At 37.2% G+C, this 21,716-nt stretch overlaps 1 protein-coding gene and 1 non-coding gene across 2 annotated transcripts in view; one reads left to right on the top strand and one right to left on the bottom strand.

Annotated features, from left to right (window-relative positions):
- CUNH12orf40 (chromosome unknown C12orf40 homolog) overlaps positions 1–21,716 on the top strand; it is a 57,326-nt gene that overhangs the window by 7,551 nt on the left and 28,059 nt on the right. Inside the window, exons 3-7 of the mRNA XM_042677505.1 lie at positions 2,707–2,845; positions 5,096–5,228; positions 5,805–5,853; positions 6,984–7,169; positions 13,411–13,526. Of these exons, the coding sequence (XP_042533439.1) occupies positions 2,707–2,845; positions 5,096–5,228; positions 5,805–5,853; positions 6,984–7,169; positions 13,411–13,526 (623 nt within the window). The remainder of the gene's footprint in view (positions 1–2,706; positions 2,846–5,095; positions 5,229–5,804; positions 5,854–6,983; positions 7,170–13,410; positions 13,527–21,716) is intronic.
- Positions 17,748–17,850, bottom strand: LOC122106382. The gene has a single exon (XR_006147157.1). It is a non-coding gene; the product is annotated as a U6 spliceosomal RNA (small nuclear RNA).

The following is a 21,716-nucleotide window of genomic DNA, read 5'->3' as shown; positions in this document are numbered from 1 at the left end:
CATACATATACTAGATATTGCAAATAAGGGAAACCATAGGACCTATGTTTCTTTGGGCTTAGCTTACTTCACTTAATATAATTTTTTCCAAGCCTTTCCAGTTTCCTAACAAATGGGGCAATGTCATTCTTTCTGATGGAGGCATAGAATTCCATTGTGTATATATATCACATTTTCTTGATCCACTCATCTACTGAGGGGCATCTGGGTTGGTTCCATATCTTAGCTATGGTAAATAATGCTGCAATAAACATAGTTGTGCTGGTAGCTTTAGTGTGGTCTTGTTTGTAAACATTTGGGTAAATGCCCAAAAGTGGGATTGCTGGGTCATAGGGGAGCTCTATGTGAAGTCTTTTGAGGAACCTCCATACTGCTTTCCAAAGTGGTTGAACAAGTTTACACTCCCACCAGCAATGCAGTAAGGTTCCCTTCTGTCCACATCCTCTCCAGCATCTGTTGTTATTAGAGTTCTAGATTTTTGCCATTCTAACTGGAGTGAGGTGGTATCTCAATGTTGTTTTGATTTGCATTTCTTTTATGGCTAGGGAGGTTGAGCATTTCTTCATGTGTCTATTGGCCATCCTTCTTTCTTCTTCAGAGAAGTTACTCTTTAAGTCTTTAGCCCACTTATTTATTGAGCAGTTGTTTCTTTGAGGATTTGTTGTTGGGTGGTTTAATTTTTTGAGTTCCAAGTATATTTTAGATATGAGACCCTTGTCTGTTGTATGGCTAGTGAAGATCTTCTCCCAATCCATGGGCTTTCTATTGATCTTGCTAGCTATGTCCTTTGCCATGCAGAAGCTCTGAAACTTCATGCAATCCTATTTGTCCAACCTTTCTTTGATTTGTTGTTTTTCCAGGTCTCTATTAAGAAAATTTCAGTCTGCGACAAGGAGACCTAGGGTTTCTCCTATTCCACCCTGTAATGTTTTCAGAGTGTCTGCTTTGACTCCTAGGTCTTTGATCCATTTGGAGTTGATTCTGGTGCAGGGTGATAGATAAGGATCTAGCTTTAGTTTTCTACAAGTAGTTAACCAATTTTGCCAGCACCATTTACTGAAGAGGCTGTCTTTCTTCCATTCTATTTTTTTAGCTCCCTTATCGAAGATTAGATGGCTATAGGTCTGTAGGTTCATTTCTGGGTTTTCAATTCTATTCCATTGGTCCTGAGGTCAGAAAGAACATTTAAATTCTATGGTACCATCATTATATGAACTAACATTGTTTCAGTATTTGCATCCTAAAGTTCCTGTTACTTTATTGCTGAAACATGCATATATGGTGTGATCTTTGTGTGTGTCTGTGTGTGTGTGTATGTGTCTGTGTCCAGGGGCTTTAATTTAGGGCCGGGGTACTGTCCCTGAGCTTTTTTTTCTCAAGTCTAGATCTTTACCACTTGAGCCACAGCATACCATTTCCATGTTTTTGGTGGTTAATTGGAGATTTGAGGATGGCTGTTCAAAGCCAGCCCTAGAAGGAAGTCAGTGAACGTCTTATCTCCAGTGAATTGAAAAAAAAAAAAAAAAGCCAGGATTGGAGCTATGGCTCAAGTTGTAGAGCTCTATCCTTGAGCAAAAGAAACAGGGACAACAGTGCCCAGGCCTGAGTTTAAGCCCTAGGACTGACACACACACAAAAAAATAGCCTTTACTTACTGAAAATATGCTATATAACCATTTGGAAATGTGACCTTTTGGCACTAAATCTTTTGCTATCTCAAATTCTTCTTACTTTTGATAACCTACGTATATGAGCTAGCTTATACCATTGTATTATAGGGACAGCAAGATTTTCTTTTCTTTTTTTGGGGGGGTCCGGTCTTGGGGCCTAAACTCTGGGCCTGGGTGCTATCCCTCAGCTCTTGAGCTCAAGGCTAGTGCTCTACCACTTGAACCACAGTGCCACTTCTGGCTTTTTTCTTTTTGCTTATGTGGTGCTGAGGAATCAAACCCAGGGTCTCAGGCATGCAAGGCAAGCGCTCTACCACTGAGCCACCTTCCCAGCCCCATGGACAGCAAGGTTTTCTAAGATGATTTTTTTACAGTGTCAAACACTATCATAGTTGCTCAATAAATAAAAGCTAAATAAAGGCTTCTGAATTTTGTAAATGAAGGGTATAATCTGACAAAAGGAAACCAATGAAGATAAAGAGTAACAATTATAGCTAAAACAAGAAAACACAAACTGGATGTAGGGTGATAATTTTGAACAGGTGTGGTTTAAAAGAACTAGCAGTTAGGAGAGTTGGCAAAGCAAACTAAGTTGGCACTAGTTACAGATTCATTCTTACACAATGCTTTTTTTCTCATTTCAGTTGACTGTTAATAGCACTATGCTGGGCAGATCTTTAAGGTTTTGTGTATCACTAGGGAGGCATGCTTTTCAGAAAAGCAAGTTTTTATCTTACAAGATTTCTTATTTTGTTACTGAATGTCTTTTTAACTTTGTACATACAGATAATTTCAAATTTTTGATGTGTAAGTAATAGCTATTTAAAGTTATATTTTAAAGGTTAATTTTAACAGAAAGATTATAAAAGATAGGAATTTTAAGAGTAATAAGCAAGCTAAAAAGTAGCATTGATTGATTTAAATTTGTATGTAACATGCTGTCACAAAAATATGAATAAGTCAATAATTTTTTGTTATTTGTGATTCTGCCTTAAACCACTTGATGTACATTAATTTTAATTTTTAAATATTTTAGGAATATTTTGAGAGGAACAGGTTAAAATCAAAAATGAAATTACTGGGAGTTTTGCCTCCTGCCAAAAATTCTACTGTCAGTTTAGATCTTCTGAACCTCTACATGGTAAATCAGATATCATGCAAGAAGAAGATACCTGGTAAGTCCATAGCATTTTATTTTGAGCTTGATTTGTAATAACATATCTTTCTAATTAGTTTGAAATTTTAGATCTCAAAGCTGTGGAAAATTAAGTTAAAAACTTAGCCCTTAATTAGCTCAATTATATTTGCTTAAAATATTTTTTTTAGAGGTCAAGCCCCATGACTGACAAAAAAATTGTTTTTTAATCCATTTATTTTATTTTTAAGCTGTGTACATATTATTTAAAATTAATTTATTAGATGTCGTTTAATTTCTAAGATGCTAAATCATCCAAGTGTAGCTTGACAGCAGAGAAAAATAAATGTGTTTATACTATTTAAGAAATTTGTTTAGAAGGTATATCTGAAAAGATTTTTTTTTTTCTGTTGGTCGTGGGTCTTGAACTTTGGGCCTGAGCACTGTCCCTCAGCTCTTCAGCTCAAGGCTAGCATTCTACCACTTGAGCCACAGTGCCACTTCTTGTTTTCTGAATGGTTTGCTGCAGATAAGAGTCTCACAGACTTTCCTGCCTGGGCTGGCTTTGAACCATGATCCTCAGATTTCAGCCTCCTGAGTAGCTAGGATTACAGTCGTGAGCTGCCAGCAGCTGGCTTGAAAAGACTTTTATCTCAATGATTGTTTTCCTATCTTACAACTTGAACTTCTTCTTACACATTCTTTTTTTTTTTGGTGGGTCCTGGGGCTTGAACTCAGGGCCTGGGTGCTGTCCCTGAGCCTCTTTGTACTCAAGGTTAGCACTCTACCTTTGAGCTGCAGCACCACTTTTGGTATTTTCTAAGTAGTTTATTGGAGATAAGAGTCCCATGGACTTTTCTGCCTGGGCTGGCTTTGAATCGTGATCTTTAGAACCCCATCTCCTGAGTACCTAGGATTACAGGTATGAGTTACCAGACTGTGGCTTATATATTTTTAAAGTGTTATCTGCAGTCGTCTTCTGTCTCAAAATAAAATTCATTTTGTCCTATACTTTGGTTAATTAAAAAGAATATTAGAATATCCTTTCCCTCTCTTAAGAAAACTTGTATCTAATATTGAATTTTTAAAAGAAGTACAAAAGTGATAGCTTAAAAATAAACCATCAGGAGAGAAATTGATCACTATAGTAGTATCTCCTTAATATCCTTTCTCAAAATTTTTTCTAAGTTATGTGATTTGCTTTGGAGAGAACAATGGAAACTAAAAGTGATATTCTTGCTTCCAACAGGTTTTTCAAATGCCAAGGTATCATTTTAGGGATACTACCCTCATGTTCTTTTCATCCATATGTTGATCCAGTTATACAACACATTCATTGACTACATATGATAAGAATTGTATTTGGGTACTGAGAACAAAATAGTAGTACTTTATCGGGACTCATAGCTGCTAATGACTGAAATCAAAAGCAGAAATACAGTTACTCATTTAATTTAAAGGAAGAGTGATAGTGCAGTGGTGGGTCTCAGGGATAACTTTAATCAGGAATTTGAATGTTACTAAGATTCTTTTAAAAAGAGTAGCTTTATTCTCTCATTGTTTTCATCATTAGGGTTTAAAATCTTGTCTTGAGAAATTAATATTGCTTACCTCTTAAGTGTGCCACCAGAAGAAGACTGCAGATAGGTTCTCTGGATTTAAGATTTTTAATTCCGCTAGAAAGATATTCTCTTTTAGTATTGGATATCTAGTTTCAGTAGTGAAACCATTTCACTTATAATCAGTGGTAAGCATTCTATTATTGGTTTCTCTTTCATCAAATGGCTACCTCCAAACCAAAATTTTATAGGCTGACAGAAAGTCTCCTTTAGAACCATAGTTAGACTGGTTACAAAAAAACATTTCTCAGGAAAAGAAAGTTTGAATACAGAACAGAGAAAAACATTTGGCATGAGAGCATTTTAGCTTATCTATATAGAGACAAGGCTAGTAAAAAGTTTAAAATTTACCGAGCTAAAGCTCATCAGGTATGATAAAGTACAAACAAGCTACACCAGAAAAGGGCTATGAGAATATATATCACAAAATCCAGTGTACTTGAGGGAACAGGATAGGCTTTCAGTTCTTGAGGTTAGGTAAGGTGACAAAGACAAAGATGTTTTCAATGATGTGTGACAGTCATACATGCAGCATCACTGTGGTATAGCATATGTGTTTTTGTAAAAGATTTCAGGTGCACATTTATCTAATGAAGATGATATATTAATGTAAAAACTTTAAAGCATTTCATTCTAATTTTTGAATTTTTTTTAACTTTTTTTACTTACAGAGACTGTGAAGAAACCAGTCCACGTGAATATGAATAGAGACATAAAAATCCCTCTAAGAAAGCATGATTTAGAACTTCCAATGTCACCTAATTGTACACCTTCTAAACTCTGCCTTGATGATACAGAAGACAAGTGAGTTTTGGCTGAGTGAGTGGCTTACATTGTTAGGTATTTAAACTGGTTATTATCAACTTTTTTGGAGGATGGGAGGCAGTACCAAGGATTGAACTCAGAGTCTCATGCCTGATCAGCTGGTACTCTACTAATTTAGCCATGCCTCCAGTCCTGCTTTGTTTTCTGGTTATTTTGGAGATGAATTCTCAAAGATTTTTCTGCCTGGGCTGGCCTCAAACCAGGAGTAGCTAAGATTACACGTGTGAGCCCCCACTAACCTGACTTTAACTTGTTCATCGAAAAAAAAAATGTACTAAGGGTTTACCTTTAAGCTTCACTTTTTGTTTGTCTTATATTATAGAAGAATTAGGACCTTTACCAAAGGACCTAGGCATTTTGTATACATACTTTATTTTCCTTATGATAAAGTGATTATTCTCATAGTAATATGATTTTTATGAAAGCTCGATAATGTTATGATCCTGGAAGGATTTACTGTTTTGTGTGCTGGAGTAGAACACTATGCATTTTAGGTAAATAAAGATGAATTTTATTATACTTATAGTTGTAACCTTAAAGTTTTCTTTCCCTTAGTATACACTCTCAGGAACTGGGTAGCAAGAAAAAATATGACTCAGTTCAGGTAAGTTTTAAAATTTTAATTGCAAGTTGTTTTAACAATTGTGGTATGTCAATGAATGACCTAAATTTTTCAGCATTGGGAAAAATTAGTTTTACCCTTTGGAAAGAAACTTTTACAGTCTTTTCTGTTTTTTCCTAGGCAGAACGGAAGTTTGATCAGGGCCTTTTGCTTGCCAGGCAGTCAGCCATCAGAGCATATTTCTAGCCATTTTTGCTTTTTTAAATTTTTGAATAGAAATTAATTCTTGTTTTTTGGCTGGGCCAGCCTGAGCTGCAATCCTTCTGTTTGAGGTTCCCATATATCTGAGATGACAGGTATGTGCCACTATGCCCAGGGTTTTATTAGTTTAGATGGGTCTTGTAAACTTTTTTCCTGGGCTGGCCTCAAACTGTGATACTCTCACCTATGTAGCTAGGATTACAGGTGTGAGCCACTACCCAAGCTACAATTGTTTTAAGCAAATAAAATTTTAACCAATTAGAAAATGTGTACATTAAGAATAAAGTTGGAAATTTTGTTTAATTTCCAGTGTCTATTATTGACTCCTACCCTTGAATTGCTAGAGTTAAACTAAATAAGGAAGGTGATGGCAGTGACAATAATCCCTTAAAAATATTGTCAATTGAATTATGAGTTAATGACAATCATTTTTTTTTGGGGGGGGGGTCATGGGGCTTGTACCTCAGATCTTCAGCTCAAGGCAAGTGCTCTACCACTTAAGCCACAGTGCCACTTCTGGTTTTCTGGTGGTCAATTGGAGTGAAGAGTCTCATGGACTTTCCTGCTTGGGATGGCTTTGAACTGCAATCCTCGGAGCTCAGCCTCCTGAGTAGCTAGGATTACAGGCCTGAACCACTGGTGCCCAGAGATAATAATTTCTTATAACAAAGGATGACGTATAGCAGGCATGCCTGAGGGTAGAGGAGAAAGATGGGAAAGGCAGGGGGAAAGGATTGCTAAAAGAAAATCTTACTTAATTACCAGTCTCATATTAGCAAATTCTACCATTACTGATGTCTTAACTTTCCTTGGACTCTTATAAACCTATGCTTTTCTTTCAGTTTAGTTCTGCTATTTTAAGTTTTTCAGTTTATGTATTTTAAATGATTTTTAAACCATTTTTTCTACAGTTGTCGCAGCACATGACATACAGTGTGTTTGAACCTCAGTTCCATAGAACAGAAAACTACAGTTACCCCTCATCATCTTTTTGTGCAGAGTTGTCTTCTAACAGACATAGTCCAAGGCAGACGTGTACTCCCGGAGTAGCACCAAGTCCTTGGGAAGCTCCATATGAAAAAACCCAAAATGAGCAGGTACCTTGGAATCACTAGTTCTTATCTATCATTATATTGTTAGGGTATATTCTCTCATCTCATTTTACAAACTTGAAAATTGTAAGTTTCAAATTTCTTTTTTTTTAATTGTGAAAATACTGTACAGAAGGGTTACAATTACATGAGCAAGGTAATGAGTACATTTCTTAGTAAGCATTGTTGCCTCCTCCTTTGTTTCCCCTTCCCAGCCCTTCCCATCTCCTGCCCCCAGTCCCTCTTGTCCCTGCCCCACGCACCAAAGTTGTAAAGTTCATTTTTCGACATAAAGTCTTGTACATCTCATTGTTGCAATGGGTCCACCTATATCCCTGTTTAAACAATTTGTTTTTTCCCTTTCCCTCTCCAAATTATACCAACATCAAATACAGTGAAAACGGGTTATACCATGGGGGAGGGACATACAAAGCAACAAAAAAATAATCTTATAAATATATGTTAGAAACAATAGCAAGAAAGAAAAAGAAAAGTTTCAAATTTCTACAGATAAAATCAAATTAGAAGATAGATCGAAGTTAATAATTTCTTTTTAATCAAAATTTAATTCTTTGTACAGTGATAGATTGTGAATCCAAAAACAGAGAGGTTCTTTAAAAGCTTTGGAAATGGTCATTTGTTTAGAAAATTATTGCTAGCCCAGTTGAAAATTCTTGAGTGTGTTTTATTGTACATGTTTACAATCACTGTACTGACTAGTTGGGATGTCATGGTGATTCATTCTGTATGATATACTGTCCCAGTGGTGTCATAGTCTCCTAAGGGATAATTGTGATGGCCTGATTCTTTTCAGGGTTTGAAAGATGACAACTGATTATATAACCCTTCAATTAATAGTTTATGTAGAAAAATGTTGTGTTCAGATGTTCAATCACATATCCCAATTTAAAAAAATTTATTATCTTTTATGGTTGTACAAAGAAGTTCCCATTCTACAAAATCGTATATGAATACAAAGTGTCTGGTAACATTATCATCCATCACTCTAAGCTACCCCTTCTCTCACTTTTATTTTCAATTGAGATTAGGTGATATATAACTTTCACAGTATTGTGGAATAGTGATCCTTAAAGTCACAAACACATTTTAAGGCAAATTGTCATTATTGTGGTCTACAAAGTTTGTGAATTCTATGAGCTTTGACAATACAAGTATTTCTTCCACATCAGGTGATTTTTGCATTTCTTTCCTTTTGCTTAGTATAGTCTGTTCCCTCTTTCCCTCTCATTCCTCCCTTCACATCGCTGTCTTTGGGTTGCTTAGTTCATTTTCTTTTTTTTTTTTTGTCGGTCGTGGGGCTTGAACTCTGGGCCTGGGCGCTGTCCCTCAGCTCTTCAGCTCAAGGCGAGCGCTCTACCACTTGAGCTACAGCGCCACTTCTGGTTTTCTGGTGGTTTATTGGAGATAGGAGTCTCACAGTCTCTCCTGCCAGGGCTGGCTTTGAACCGCGATCCTCAGATCTCAGCCTCCTGAGTAGCTAGGATTACAGGCGTGAGCCACCAGCGCCCGGCTGCTTAGTTCATTTTCATCTATGTCCAGTGCAGCTGATGGGCCCCTCTGTTTTATGTTTTCACATTTCCCACTGATTCTGTGTCCTCTTTTTAGCTTCTTTACATTGTGCACATATACATACCGTATATGTGGTCAATAACATGGAGTCATTTTAGCAATGATATGACAAGATGAATGGCATTCTTTGTTTTTCCAGTCTTGTTTACCTTGTCATATATCCTTGCATTTGGCTTTAGCATCCATATATCAGAGAGATCATGTGCCATTTGTCTTTTTGCTCTTGGCTTACCTCACTCAAAATGATTTGCTCTAGTTCCATCCATTTCTCTGCAAATGCCATTATTTTGTCCTTTCTAATGGCTGCATAATATTCCCCATTGTATAAGGTAATACAGTTTTTGTATCCACTCGTCAGTAGTGGGACATCTGGGTTATTTCCATATCTTGGAATTGTGAACAGTGCTGCAATAAACATGGAAGTGCATGTGTCCTTGTATCCTGGTTCCTGTTGTTCAGGGTAGATGCCTAGGAGTGGTAAAGCTGGGTCATAGGGGAGGTCTATATTTAGCTTTCTGAGGTACCTCCAGATGGCTTTCCAAAGTGATTGTATTAGTATACATTCCCACCAGCAGTGCAATAGAATTCCTCTTTTTCCGCATCCCCTCCAGCATTCACCGTTGGCTGAATTTAGGATGTGGGCCATTCTGACTGTGGGTAAGGTGGTATCTCAGGGTTGTTTTTATTTGCATTTCCTTTACAGCCAGGGATGATGAACATTTCCTCATGTGTTTCTTTGCCATTTTTATCTCTTATTCTGAGAAGTCTCTGTTTAGCTCCCTTGCCCATTTAGTAATTGGTTTGTTAGTTTTGGGAGGGAATAGTTTCTTGAGTTCCCTGTATATAATGGATATCAGGCCTTTGTTTGATATATTGCTGGTAAATATTTTTTCCCAATTAATTGGCTTTCTTTCTAATTTGGTTGCTATTTCTTTAGCTGTGCAGAAACTATTTTAAGGTAGTCCCATTTATGGAGTCTCTCTCCAATTTGTTGTGACCTTGGGACTCTGTTCAGGAAGTTCCTGCCTATGCCTATAAGTTCAAGTGTCTCTCCTACTCTGTCCTGAAGTAGTTTCAGAGTATCAGGTTTGATGTTAAGGTCGTTAATACATTTTGAGTTGATGTTAGTGCATGGTGACAGGCTGGGTCCATTTTCATTTTTCTGCATGTAGCTGTCCAGTTTTCCCAGTAGTTGAAGAGGCTATGCTTCTTCCACTGTATGTCTTTGTCAAATATCAACTGTCTGTATATATGCGTTTTTTTTCTGGGTCCTCTAATCTGATCCATTGGTCTTCAGGTCTCTTTTTGTGCCCGTATCAAGCTGTCTTTGTTATTATAGCTCTATAGTAGAGCTTAAAATCTGGTATTGTGATCTCTCCTGCATTTTTTTTCCTAGAATTTCTTTGGCTATTCTAGGTCTTTTGTTTTTCCATATAAATTTTTGGACTGTTTTCTCTATTTCAGTGAAGTATGTCATTGGGATTTTAATGGACATTGCATTGAATTTATATATCAATTTTGGCAGTATGGCCATTTTCACTATATTAATTCTGCCTATCCAGGAACATGGGAGGTCTTTCCATTTCCTGTGTCCTCTGTGATTTCTTTTTTTAGGCTTATATAGTTTTTGTGAAATAGATCCTTTACATCTTTGGTTAGGTTAATTCCTAGGTACTTTTTTTTTGAGGTTATTATGAATGGGGTTGTTTCCTTGATTTCCTTTTCTGCTTGTACATTGTTGGTGTACAGAAAGGCGACTGCTCTGCATCTGTGTTCATCAAAGAGACTTATTTGTAGTTGTCTTTTTTTGTTGGGTCTTTGCCTGGTTTGGGGATGAGTGTGATATTCGCTTCATAGAATGAGTTTGGGATTGCTCCTTCTATTTCTATTTCTTGGAAGAGTTTGAGGAGTATGGGTATTAGTTCCTCTTTAAAGGTCTTAGAGAATTCCATAGTGAATCCATCTGGTCCTGGGCTTTTCCTTGTTGGAAGACTTCTGATTGCTTCCTCTATCTCATTGTAGGTTATTGGCTTATTTAATTGATTTACTTCTTCTTGGTTCAGTGTGGGCAATTTGTATTTCTCTAGAAATTCATCCATTTCTCCTAGGTTTTCCTTCCTTAGTGAGTAGAGTCTGGAAATAGTTCTTTATAATTGTTTGGATGTCTTGGATGTTTGTTGTAATTTTTCCTGTGGCATCCCTGGATCTTGGATGTCTTGGATGTTTGTTGTAATTTTTCCTGTGGCATCCCTGATCTTATTGATTTGGGTCTCCTCTCTCCTTTTTTAGTTTGCCAGAGGTCCGTCAATTTTGTTGATATTTTTAAAAAAAGACCAGCTTTTTGTTTTACTAATTTTATTTATAGTAGTCTTAGTTTCCATTTCATTAATTTCAGCTCTTATTTTGGTTATCTCGCTCCATCTAGCAACTTTAGTTCAACTTTTTATTGTTTCTCTACTAGTTTTAGTTGCATCATGAGATTGTTTACTTGGTCTGTCTCTGTTTTCTTGATGTGTGCACTGAGAGCAATAAATTTGTCCCGTAGGACTGCTTTTGCTGTATCCCATAGGTTGCTTTGTGATGTATATTCATTTTCATTGAACTGTAGGAACTTTTTAATTTCTTCTTTGATAACTTCCGTGACCCAGGTGTTGCTAAGAAGTGTGCTGTTTAATTTCAATGTATTTGTGTATTTTCTACTGTATGCTTTGTTATTGAGAAATAGCTTGATTCCCCTATAGTCTGATAGAGTACAGGGGATTATGTTGATCCTCTTGTATTTGCTTAAATTCCTTGTATGAACTAAGATATGATCTATTTTGGAAAAAAGTTCCATGGGCTACTAGAAGAGTGTGTATTGGGTTGTTGTTGGGTGGAAAACTCAGTATATGTCAATTAAGTCCACTTGAGATATGGCATCACTTAATTTGGAAATGTCTTTGCCAGTTCTTTGGTTGTTAGACCTGTTCTTTGGTAAGCATGGAGTATTAAAGTCTCCTAATATTATTGTATTTGCATCTATCATTTCCTGTAAGTCTGACAGTATTTGCTTAACATATTTGGGTGCACTGATGTTTGGAGAGTATAAATTGACAATGGTGATATTCTTTTCTTGGATTGTTCCCTGTATTAATATGTAGTGACCTTCTTTGTCTTTTTGTAATGATTTTAATGTAAAGTTTATTTTATCATATATCAGAATGGTAACTCCTGTGTTCGTGCTGAGAGCATTTGCATGGTAGATATTCTTCATCTTTTCACTCGGAGTTTGCCTTTTTCTTTGGGTGTGAGGTGAGTCTCTTGAATCAAGACTGCAAAGGGATGGACCTTGTTTTCTGATCCAATCTTCAGTTCTTTTTCTTTTGATTCATTAATTGAGTCATTAATGTTTATTGTTATTATAGAGAGCTGTATTGTACTTCCTGTCATTTTTCTACTTTCCTAAGTTTTTCTTTTTTCCTCCTGTGTTTATCTATCTGGTATGGATATCTATCTGGTATGGATTGATCTTGATTGATTTCTTTTTTTTTCACTTTTTTTTGATTGATTTCTTCAGATTGTAGTCCCCTTCTTCATATTCTTTCTCATTTTAGTATAGCTTCTTCTTTGCTTTTGCTGCATGCAAGATTGTTTCTTTATTGCTAAAATCTAGAATTTTTACTATAATGTACCAACACTGTTCCTCCTGGGATCCTGCTTGATAGGTGTTCTATAAGCCTCTGTTATGTAGGTAAGATCTTCTCTTTTAAGACGGGAAATTTTCAGTGATGATCTTACTGAATAAGCGTTGCATTCCTTTATTCTGATATTCCTCCCCTTCATCCACACCAATTATAAGAAGGTTAAATTTCTTGGAACTGTCTGCTTGTTCTTGGGCATCTCTTGGGCATATTTTGAGTGTTTTATCTATATCTGTAACTTTTTCCCTCCAGTGCCTGCATTTTGTCTTCAGTATCTGATATTCTATTTTCCATTTCATTCACTATTAACTGTGGCTTCTGTTGTGGTTTGCATGGAGGAAATTGAATTTTGCATGGAGGAAATTGAATAAGTGGAAGAACTTTTCTCTGTTAGAGGAATTTAGCTTTTTGATAATCAGGATCTTGTTCAACACAATGTAAATTCCAATATTAGTTATTAAAACACTACATTTTATTTTTATTTTGGTCAGTCATGGGGCTTGAATTCAGGGCTTGGATGCTGTCCCTGAGATTTCTCATTCAAGACTAGTGCTCTAGTGCTTTGAGCCACAGCGCCACTTACATTTTATTTTTAGAAAAGTGTTTATTTTGGACTTCAAAAGAACTAAAATTACTTTTTTTTTTTTTTGGGGTCCTTGTACTAATCCTGGGGCTTGAACTCAGAGCCTGAGTTTTTTTTTTCAACTCAAAGCTAGTATTCTACCACTTGAGCCACAACTTCACAACTGACTTATTTGATGGTTAATAGAGAAAAAGATCTCACAGACTTTTCTGCCTGGGCTGGCTTTGAACCGTGGTCTTCAGATCTCAGCTTCCTGAAGAGCTAAGTTACAGACATGAGCCACTGGTGCCTGCTTTAAATATGTTTTTAATATGGATGTAATTCATAAATGTCACCTTTGGTAAATAATTTATATGTACATTTACTATTTTGACATTTTCTTCCATTTTTTCAGCTCAGTAAATTTAATTCTTCTGATTCCTTGGTTTCCAAATTAAATGATGGTCAAGATATTCCCCATTCATCATATAAAATAGCACACTATGGAACATTATTTGGACAATTACAAAGGTAAGAAAAGATGCCAAGGAAATAAAGAAGTTGTAGAATTCTGTATGCTCAGTATTAATTTGCTTTAAAGGGATATATTTTTAGTTAGAAGTATAAGGTCACCTAAGTAAATTTGTAGAAATAAAACACTCAGTAAAGTATATCATTTACTTACAATATTTTAATTTTGTCTTTCAAATTATATTTAATATATTGTATGTACTAATGAGCTCTAGCATGATTTTTCCATACAGATATATTGCATCAAATTCTTCCTCATTCCAAATACCCTTCTAGTCATCCTTCCTAATTTCCAGCAATACTCTATTTTATTAGCATTCACATATGAAAGAGAATAGCTGTCTTATTTCACTTAGCATAATGTCCTACAGTTCCATCCATTTCACTGCAAATGACAGGATTTGTCTCTTGATTATATACCTCTCTTTCCTGAGTACCGAGGCTGATTCCCTAATCTAACCTACTATGAGTAGTGCCACAATAAACACATCTGTGCAGATATGTCTATTGTATGCTGTTTGGTTCCTTTTAGATGTGTACCAAGAAGTTAGGGAGCTAGATCATTTGGTACATTTTGAGGAATCTCCACATTGTTTTTATAATTGCAGTAATAATTTGCTTTTCCACAGGGTTTAAGAATTGCTGTTTCTCTACATCTTACTCAATGTATTTTTTAAAAAATACAATAGCTATTTAACAGTGGTGGGGTAGTAATCATTCTAGTTTTGATTTGCATTTTTCTGAGGTCTAATAAGAGTTGAATATTTGTTCATAGATTTGTTGACTTTCTATTTTTTCTTTTGAGAAATTCCTATTCAGATAGTTTGCTCATATTTAATTGGATTTACTGGACTTTTGTCATTTTGTGTGTGTGTGTGTGTGTGTGTGTGTGTGTGTGTGTGTGTGTGTGTGTGTGTGTGTGTGTGCGTGCGTATGTGTATGTGTATAGCTTGGTAGTAGGGCTTGAACTCAAGGCCTCACAATCTTGATTAATATTTTTCACTGAAGGCTTGCTCTGTCATTTGAGCAGCTTTACTTCTATATTTTGGTGGTTCATTGGATGGAGATAAGAGTCTCATAGATTTTCCTCCATAGTCTGACTTTGAACCTTAGTCCTCAGATCTCAGACTTTTGAGTAGCCAGGATTGAAGTCATGAGCCACTGATGCCCAGCTGTTCTTATAACTAGTATTGCCAGCATCCACACTGATAAAGTTTTCTAGGACTTTCTTTTACTTTAGGATACCAGGTTTTGCTTCTTTTTCAATGCTTTTACCTTAAGTATATAGATCTTAACAGATTTTAGATTTTCCTGATGATTTCTACGGTTTTCCCATAGTCTTTCAGCTCAAATTTCAGATAGCTCTTGTTAACTTTGTTCTCTCTGTGGTAAAGTAGATGAGGGCTGGGTGTCTGTTTTACCATATTGAATCCCCTAAGGAATTATTTTCTCATATGAATATATGTCCCATTCATTTAGATTTAAAAGCACTTTAGATAATGACATTTTTATACCTTTTTTGTCTTCAGGAGTTACTTCCTTTTCCATATCATACACAGGTTGATTTCTCTTTTCTATGTATGGTAGGTAGTTGAGCAGAATCCCACTCTTATTTTCTTAATGTGTGTATATAAACCCTGCTTCCTTGTTTCCAAACCCATTAAACTTGTAAAAGCAGTTTCAACCATACTTAGTAATGCAATAAACTTGCAATCTTATTCTTGTCTTACTAAATGACATCTTTTCACACTGCTGCAAAAATCAAAATAAAAGTTGTCCTTAGTTCCTTCCTTCCTTTCAACTACTAATATCCACATGATCAACAAAATGTTGTCACTCCTATACTCTTTTAAAACTTAAAGTATCTATTCAAGCTAGATACTGGTGGCTCAGGCCTATAATTCTAGTTACTCTGAAGGCTGATATCTGAGAATCACAGCTCAAAGCCATCCAGGACAGACAATACTGAAAGACCCTTATCTTTAGTTAACAATTGAGAAGGTGGATGTAGAGTGATCACTCAAGTGATAGAGTGCCCACCCTGAGCAAAATAGTTTGGAGAGAACACCAGACCTGCAGTTTAAGCCCTAGTACACACACACACACACACACACACACACGCACGCACGCACGCACGCACGCACGCACGCACGCACGCACGCACACACAGAGTATGCAAATTTTTGTCTTTTCACACACACATACACAAACACAAAGTATACAAATTTCTGTCTCTACAGGTTTTATCCAATAATAAACTAATCCTACCTCTTGTTTAGAAAATAATAGTGTCATGTAATTCTTTTTGTTCTTTTAGGTTTTTTTTCTTTGTTCAGATAATTTAAAACATTTCATGAGAGCCGGGTGCCGGTGGCTCACACCTGTAATCCTAGCTACTCAGGAGGCTGAGATCTGAGGATCACAGTTCAAAGCCAGCTCGGGCAAGGAAAGTAGGTGAGACTCTTTTTTTTTTTTGATTCCGGTCGTGGGGCCTGAACTATGGGCCTGGGCGCTGTCCCTCAGCTCTTCAGCTCAAGGCTAGCGCTCTACCACTTGAGCCACAGTGCCACTTCCGGCTTTTTTCTTTTTGCTTTTGTGGTGCTGAAGATTCGAACCCATGGCCTCATGCATGCAAGGCAAGCACTCTACCACTGAGCCCCCTTCTCAGCCCAATGAGACTCTTATCTCCAATAAACCACTAGAAAACTGGAAGTGCCTCAAATGGTCGCCTCAAGCTGAAGAGCACAAGGACAGCACCCAATCCCAGAGTTCAAGCCCCATGACTGACAAAAAACAAAACAAGGGGGCTGGGAAGGTGGTTCAGTGGTAGAGCGCTTGCCTTGCATGCCTGAGGCCCTGGGTTCGATTCCTCAGCACCACATAAGCAGAAAAAGCTGGAAGTGGTGCTGTGGCTCAAGTGGTAGAGTGCTAGCCTTGAGCTGAAGAGCTGAGGGACAGCGCCCAGGCCCAGAGTTCAGGCACTATGACTGGCAAAAAAAAAAAAAAAAGTGGCGCTGTGGCTCAAGCGGTAGAGTGCACGCCTTGGGCTGAAGAGCGCAGTGATATTGACCAAGCCCAGAGTTCAAGCCCCACGACTGACCAAAAAAAAAAAAAAAGAAACCAAAAAACAAAACAACATTTCATGAAGTTTAAGTTCAGCAAACTGAACTTTTTAAAAATACACTTGTTAAAAGTTTTGGAATTAGGGCTGGGAAGGTGGCTCAGTGGTAGAATGCTTGCCTCCTCATGGATGAGGCCTTGGGTTCAATTCCTCAGCACCACATAAGCAGAAAAAGCTGGAAGTGGCACTATTGCTCAAGTGGTAGAGTGCTGGCCTTGAGCTGAAGAGCTGAGGGACAGCACCCAGGCCCAGAGTTCAGGACCCAGGACCAAAAAAACCCAAAACAACAACAACAACAAAAAAAAACCGACAAAAGTATTGAAATTAGTAAAAATTAATAAATATTGTCCACATTCCAAGTAGTTTCTTTAGGTACCTTAGTAAACATTTTTTTAGTTATTTAATTTCCCTGACTAATCTCAAGGCAACTACAAATCTGCTTCCTATCATTATAGATTGTGTTTCTGGAATTTTAAATAGCATTATACAGTGTGTGTATATCTATTTATATATGTATGTATGTATTGTTATTTGGCTTCTTTCACTCAGCATAAGTATTATAAGGTCTGTTTTTGTAATTTATTGGATATATTTATAGCTCTTTTCCTTTATTTTGCACAGTATTCCACATATGGACCTAGCACTTTTGTGTTGATAGGCATTGTTTTTTTCTTTAGTTTTGGCCATTCTAAATGAAGTTATTATGAATGTTGGTATATACATTTTTGTATGGACTATGTCAGTTCTTTTGGGTACAAATGGTTAACTCTTGAATTTTCAAGTTATTTGTCAAAATCTGTCAATTTGTATCAGATTCCATTCAGTGGCATGTGACACTTTTTTGCTGTGCATCTTTGCTACCACTTGTTGATCTTTAAAATGGAACCCATTATAAATTTTAATTTGCAGAAAGTGGAGCTGTGGATCCAGTGTTAGAGCACCACCATTAAGTGCAAAATCCAAGTGTGAATGTAGAGCCCAAAGGTTAAGCCCAGGTTTTAGCACACACAAAAAAAACTTTACATTTCTCTAAAAGATTTTTCATCTTCTTATGTTCCTGCTGGCCATTTAAGTATTATTTATTTATTTATATGTTGTTTTAAAATATGAAATGCTTTACCAATTAGTAGGTCATCCTTGTGTCTGGCCATGCTAATCTCTAATTTGTTCCAATTTTAGTATATGTGCTTCCAAACTGAGCATTTAAATGTCTTTTAAAGGGTCAACAGTTTACCTGTTGATTTTACTAATGATACTGTTTTTAAAGTATAAAAGGTTTTAATTTTGATGAATTTCAGTTCTATATTGAAGAGGAATGGAGATAACAGACATCCTTGTCTTGTTCCTGATTTTAGAGGAAATGGTTTTAACTTTTCACCATTAAATATAATGCTGGCTGTAAGTTTGTCATATACAGCCTTTATTATATTGAGAAATGTTCCGTGGAATTCCTAGCTTTTCCGGAGCTTTCATCATAAAGGGGTATTGGATCTAGTCAAATGCTTTTTTCTGAATCAATTGATATGACCATGTGATTCTTGTCCTTGCTCCTGTTAATGTGTTGAATTACATTAATTGATTTGTGTTTATTGAACCAGCTGTGCATCCCTAGAATGAATCCCATTTGATCTTGTTTTGGTTAGTTGTTGAATTTGGTTGGCCAGAATTTTATTTAGAAGTTTTGCATCCATGTTCATCAAAGAGATGGGTCTGTGATGCTTTTTCTTTGATGGTCCCTGTCTGGTTCTGTGATGAGGGTTATGCTAGCTTCACAGAATGAATTTGATAATGATCTTTCCCTTTCTATTTCATTAAAGAATTTGAGGAGTATTGGAGTGAGTCGTCTTTTGAAGGCTTTGTAGAATTCAGCTGTGAATCCATCTGGTCATGGGCTTTTCTTAGATAGGAGGTCTTTTTATCTTACATTTAGGTCTATGATCTCTTTTGAGTTTGCAGTGTGAGGTGTTGGTGTAAATCTAACTTTTCAATTTACAGGGGAGAGGATTATCGTTTCACTGAATTATCTTGGCACTTTGTCAAATAAGTTGACCATTTATGGTGTTTCTTTTTTTGTTGTTGTTATTGGTGTTGGCCATGGGGCCTGAACTGTGGGCCTGGGCGCTGTCCCTCAGCTCTTCAGCTCAAGGCTAGTGCTGTACTACTTGAGCCATAGCACTATTTCTGGCTTTTTCTGCTTATGTGGTGCTGAGGAATCAAACCCAGGCCTCAAGCATGCAAGGCAAGCACTAAGCTACCTTCCCAGCCCCACAAGGTTTTATTTTCCTATTCTTTTTTTGTTTTTTGTTTATTTTTTGCCAGTCCTGGGACTTGAACTCAGGGCCTGGGCTCTGCCCCTGAGCTTCTTTTTTTTGGGGGGGGGGGTGGTCCTGTCGTGGGGCCTGAACTCTGGGCCTGGGCTCTGTTCCTCAGCTCTTCAATTCAAGGTTAGCGCTCTACCACTTGAGCCACAGCCCCACTTCTGGTTTTTGTTTTTCCTGATGTGGTGCTGAGGAATTGAACCCAGGGCCTCAGGCATGCAAGGCAAGCGCTGTACCACTGAGCCACCTTCCCAGCCCTTCTGTTCCTTTTTTGATTCAAGATAGTTATTTGAACTTGGTACCTAACACTTTTGCTCACTGGCTAACACGCAAATGAGCCATAACTCCAGCCTAATAAGTTAATTTTTCTTCCATGGGCTCTCAGTTATGTTCTGTTGATCTTTGTATACATTAGTATTACACTATCTTAATAGCAGATTAATGGTAAGTTTTTTTTTTTTTTAAATTTAATTTAATTTTATTTGTGAACATACTGTACAGAGGAGTTACAGTTACATGGGCAGGATAATGCGTACATTTCTTACCAAGCATTGCAGCCTCCTCCTTTGTTTACCCTTCACATCCCTTCCCAGCCTCCCCCCCTCCCCCCCTAATCCCAATCCTTCTCCTTCCTCCCCCCCCCCCCCACACCAACGTTGTAAAGCTCGTTTTGGACATGACAACTTGTACTTCTCATTGTTGCAACAGGTCCACCTGTATCCTTAAACAACTGGTTTTTCCCCATCTCCTCCGCAAGTCATACTGACATCAAATATAGTGAAAGCAGGGGTTATACTGTGGGGGAGGGACATACAAAGCAACAAAGAGATAATCTTATAAATGTGTTAGAAACACATGCATGAAAGAAAAAAACATTAAAATACACATCTAAGGGTTCATTTTCCTGACATCACATTATCTGACCTTTTCCGCTTGACTCATACATATACTAGATATTACAAATAAGGGAAACCATGGGACCTACGTTTCTTTGGGCCTGGCTTACTTCACTTAATATAATTTTTTCCAAGTTTTTCCATTTCCTAACAAATGGGGCAATGTCATTCTTTCTGATGGAGGCATAGAATTCCATTGTGTATATATACCACATTTTCTTGATCCATTCTATGGTAAGTTTTGATGGTAGAAGTATATTGTTTCTCAAATTGGTTCTTTTAAAAAATGTTTTGGTTCTTAATCTTTTGTACTTCTATATAAATTTTAGGGTTAGCTTCTTAAGCTCTGCAAAATATATAACTCATAAAGCAAACCTGCTTGATACTTTTCTTATTTTGGTGGTACTGGAGTTATTTTTTGTTTTTTGTTTTTTTATTTTTTTGGTCAGTCGTGGGGCTTGAACTCTGGGCCTGGGCGCTGTCCCTGCACTGCACTCTTCAGCTCAAGGCCAGCACTCTACTGCTTGAGTCACAGCGCCACTTCTGGTTTTCTAGTGGTTTATTGGAGATAAGAGTTTTACAGACTTTCCTGCCAGGGCTGGCTTTGAACTGTGATCATCAGATCTCAGCCTCCTGTGTAGCTAGGATTATAGGCGTGAGCTACCACCACCCAGCGGTATTGGAGTTTGACCTCAGGGCTTTGCACTTGCTAAAAGCAAGGTACTCTACTACTTGAGCCATGCTTACAGTTCTATTTGTTCTGGTTATTTTTACAATAGGGCCTTGCTGTTACCTGAATCAGACTGAAACAAGCCTTTATATTTAAGCTTCACACTGGAGCCTGAAATAATAAGTATATACTGCTAAGCTCAGCAATAATTTAGGATGGGGTCTTGAAAAAACTTTTTTGCTGGCTACCTTTGAACCTAGATCCTCTCAATCTCTGTCTCCCAAGTAAATAGAATTGCAGATGTGAGCCACTGATACTCAGCTCAAATTTTGATTGGGATAGTGTTGAATTTGTTGCTTAATCTGTCATGTTAACAAAAGTGAGTTTTCTTTCTTCTTTGTGTTCATACTGGGTTTTTATTTTTAAGGCTGATGCTCTAACACTTGAACCACACCTCAACGTCTGTCTTTTTGCTGGTTGATTGGAGATGAAAGAGTCTCATAGACTTTCCTGCTTGGACGGTGTCAAGCCTTAAACTTCAGATTTCAGCACTGGATTAATAGTGAATATTCTAATTCATGAGCCTAGAAAGTTTCTTGTTTTCTGTTGTAAGCTTTTACTTTTATTTTCCTCATTTCATTCTAGGATTGTTCATTGCCAGCACTGGGACTGACAAAACAGTAGCCCACAGTGATGCTCTGCCATGTAGAGCATACCTCAGAATTAAGTTTCCACTTCCCTCTCTCAGGATTTCCCACCCCAGGGAAGAAAGAAGCTTTATGCAATTAACTTTATTTACCCAAAATCTGGGCCCACCAAGAAGCCATTATCTCTGGACTTTACTGTGAAATTTCATGATATAAATTCTAGCTTAAGAAAGACTGAAGTCTTTTTTTTTTTTTAATTGTGAAAATACTGTACAGAGGGGTTACAATTACATGGGCAAAGTAATGAGTACATTTCTTATCAAGCATTGTAGCCTCCTCCTTTGTTTCCCCTTCCCATCCCTTCCCATCGGCAACCCCGACACCGCCACCCAATCCTTCTCCCCCCCCACCCCAGCATCAAAGTTGTAAAGTTCGTTTTCAAAATAACGAATTGTACATCTCATTTATGCACTGGGTCCACCTGTATCCCTATTTAAACGATTTGTTTCTTTTCCCCTCCACAAATTATACCGATATC

This window comes from Dipodomys spectabilis, unplaced genomic scaffold (genome assembly GCF_019054845.1).
Source record: "Dipodomys spectabilis isolate Male_0828 unplaced genomic scaffold, ASM1905484v1 ptg000039l, whole genome shotgun sequence".
Lineage (NCBI taxonomy): Eukaryota > Metazoa > Chordata > Mammalia > Rodentia > Heteromyidae > Dipodomys > Dipodomys spectabilis.
This window is presented reverse-complemented; position numbering and strand designations above follow the sequence as displayed.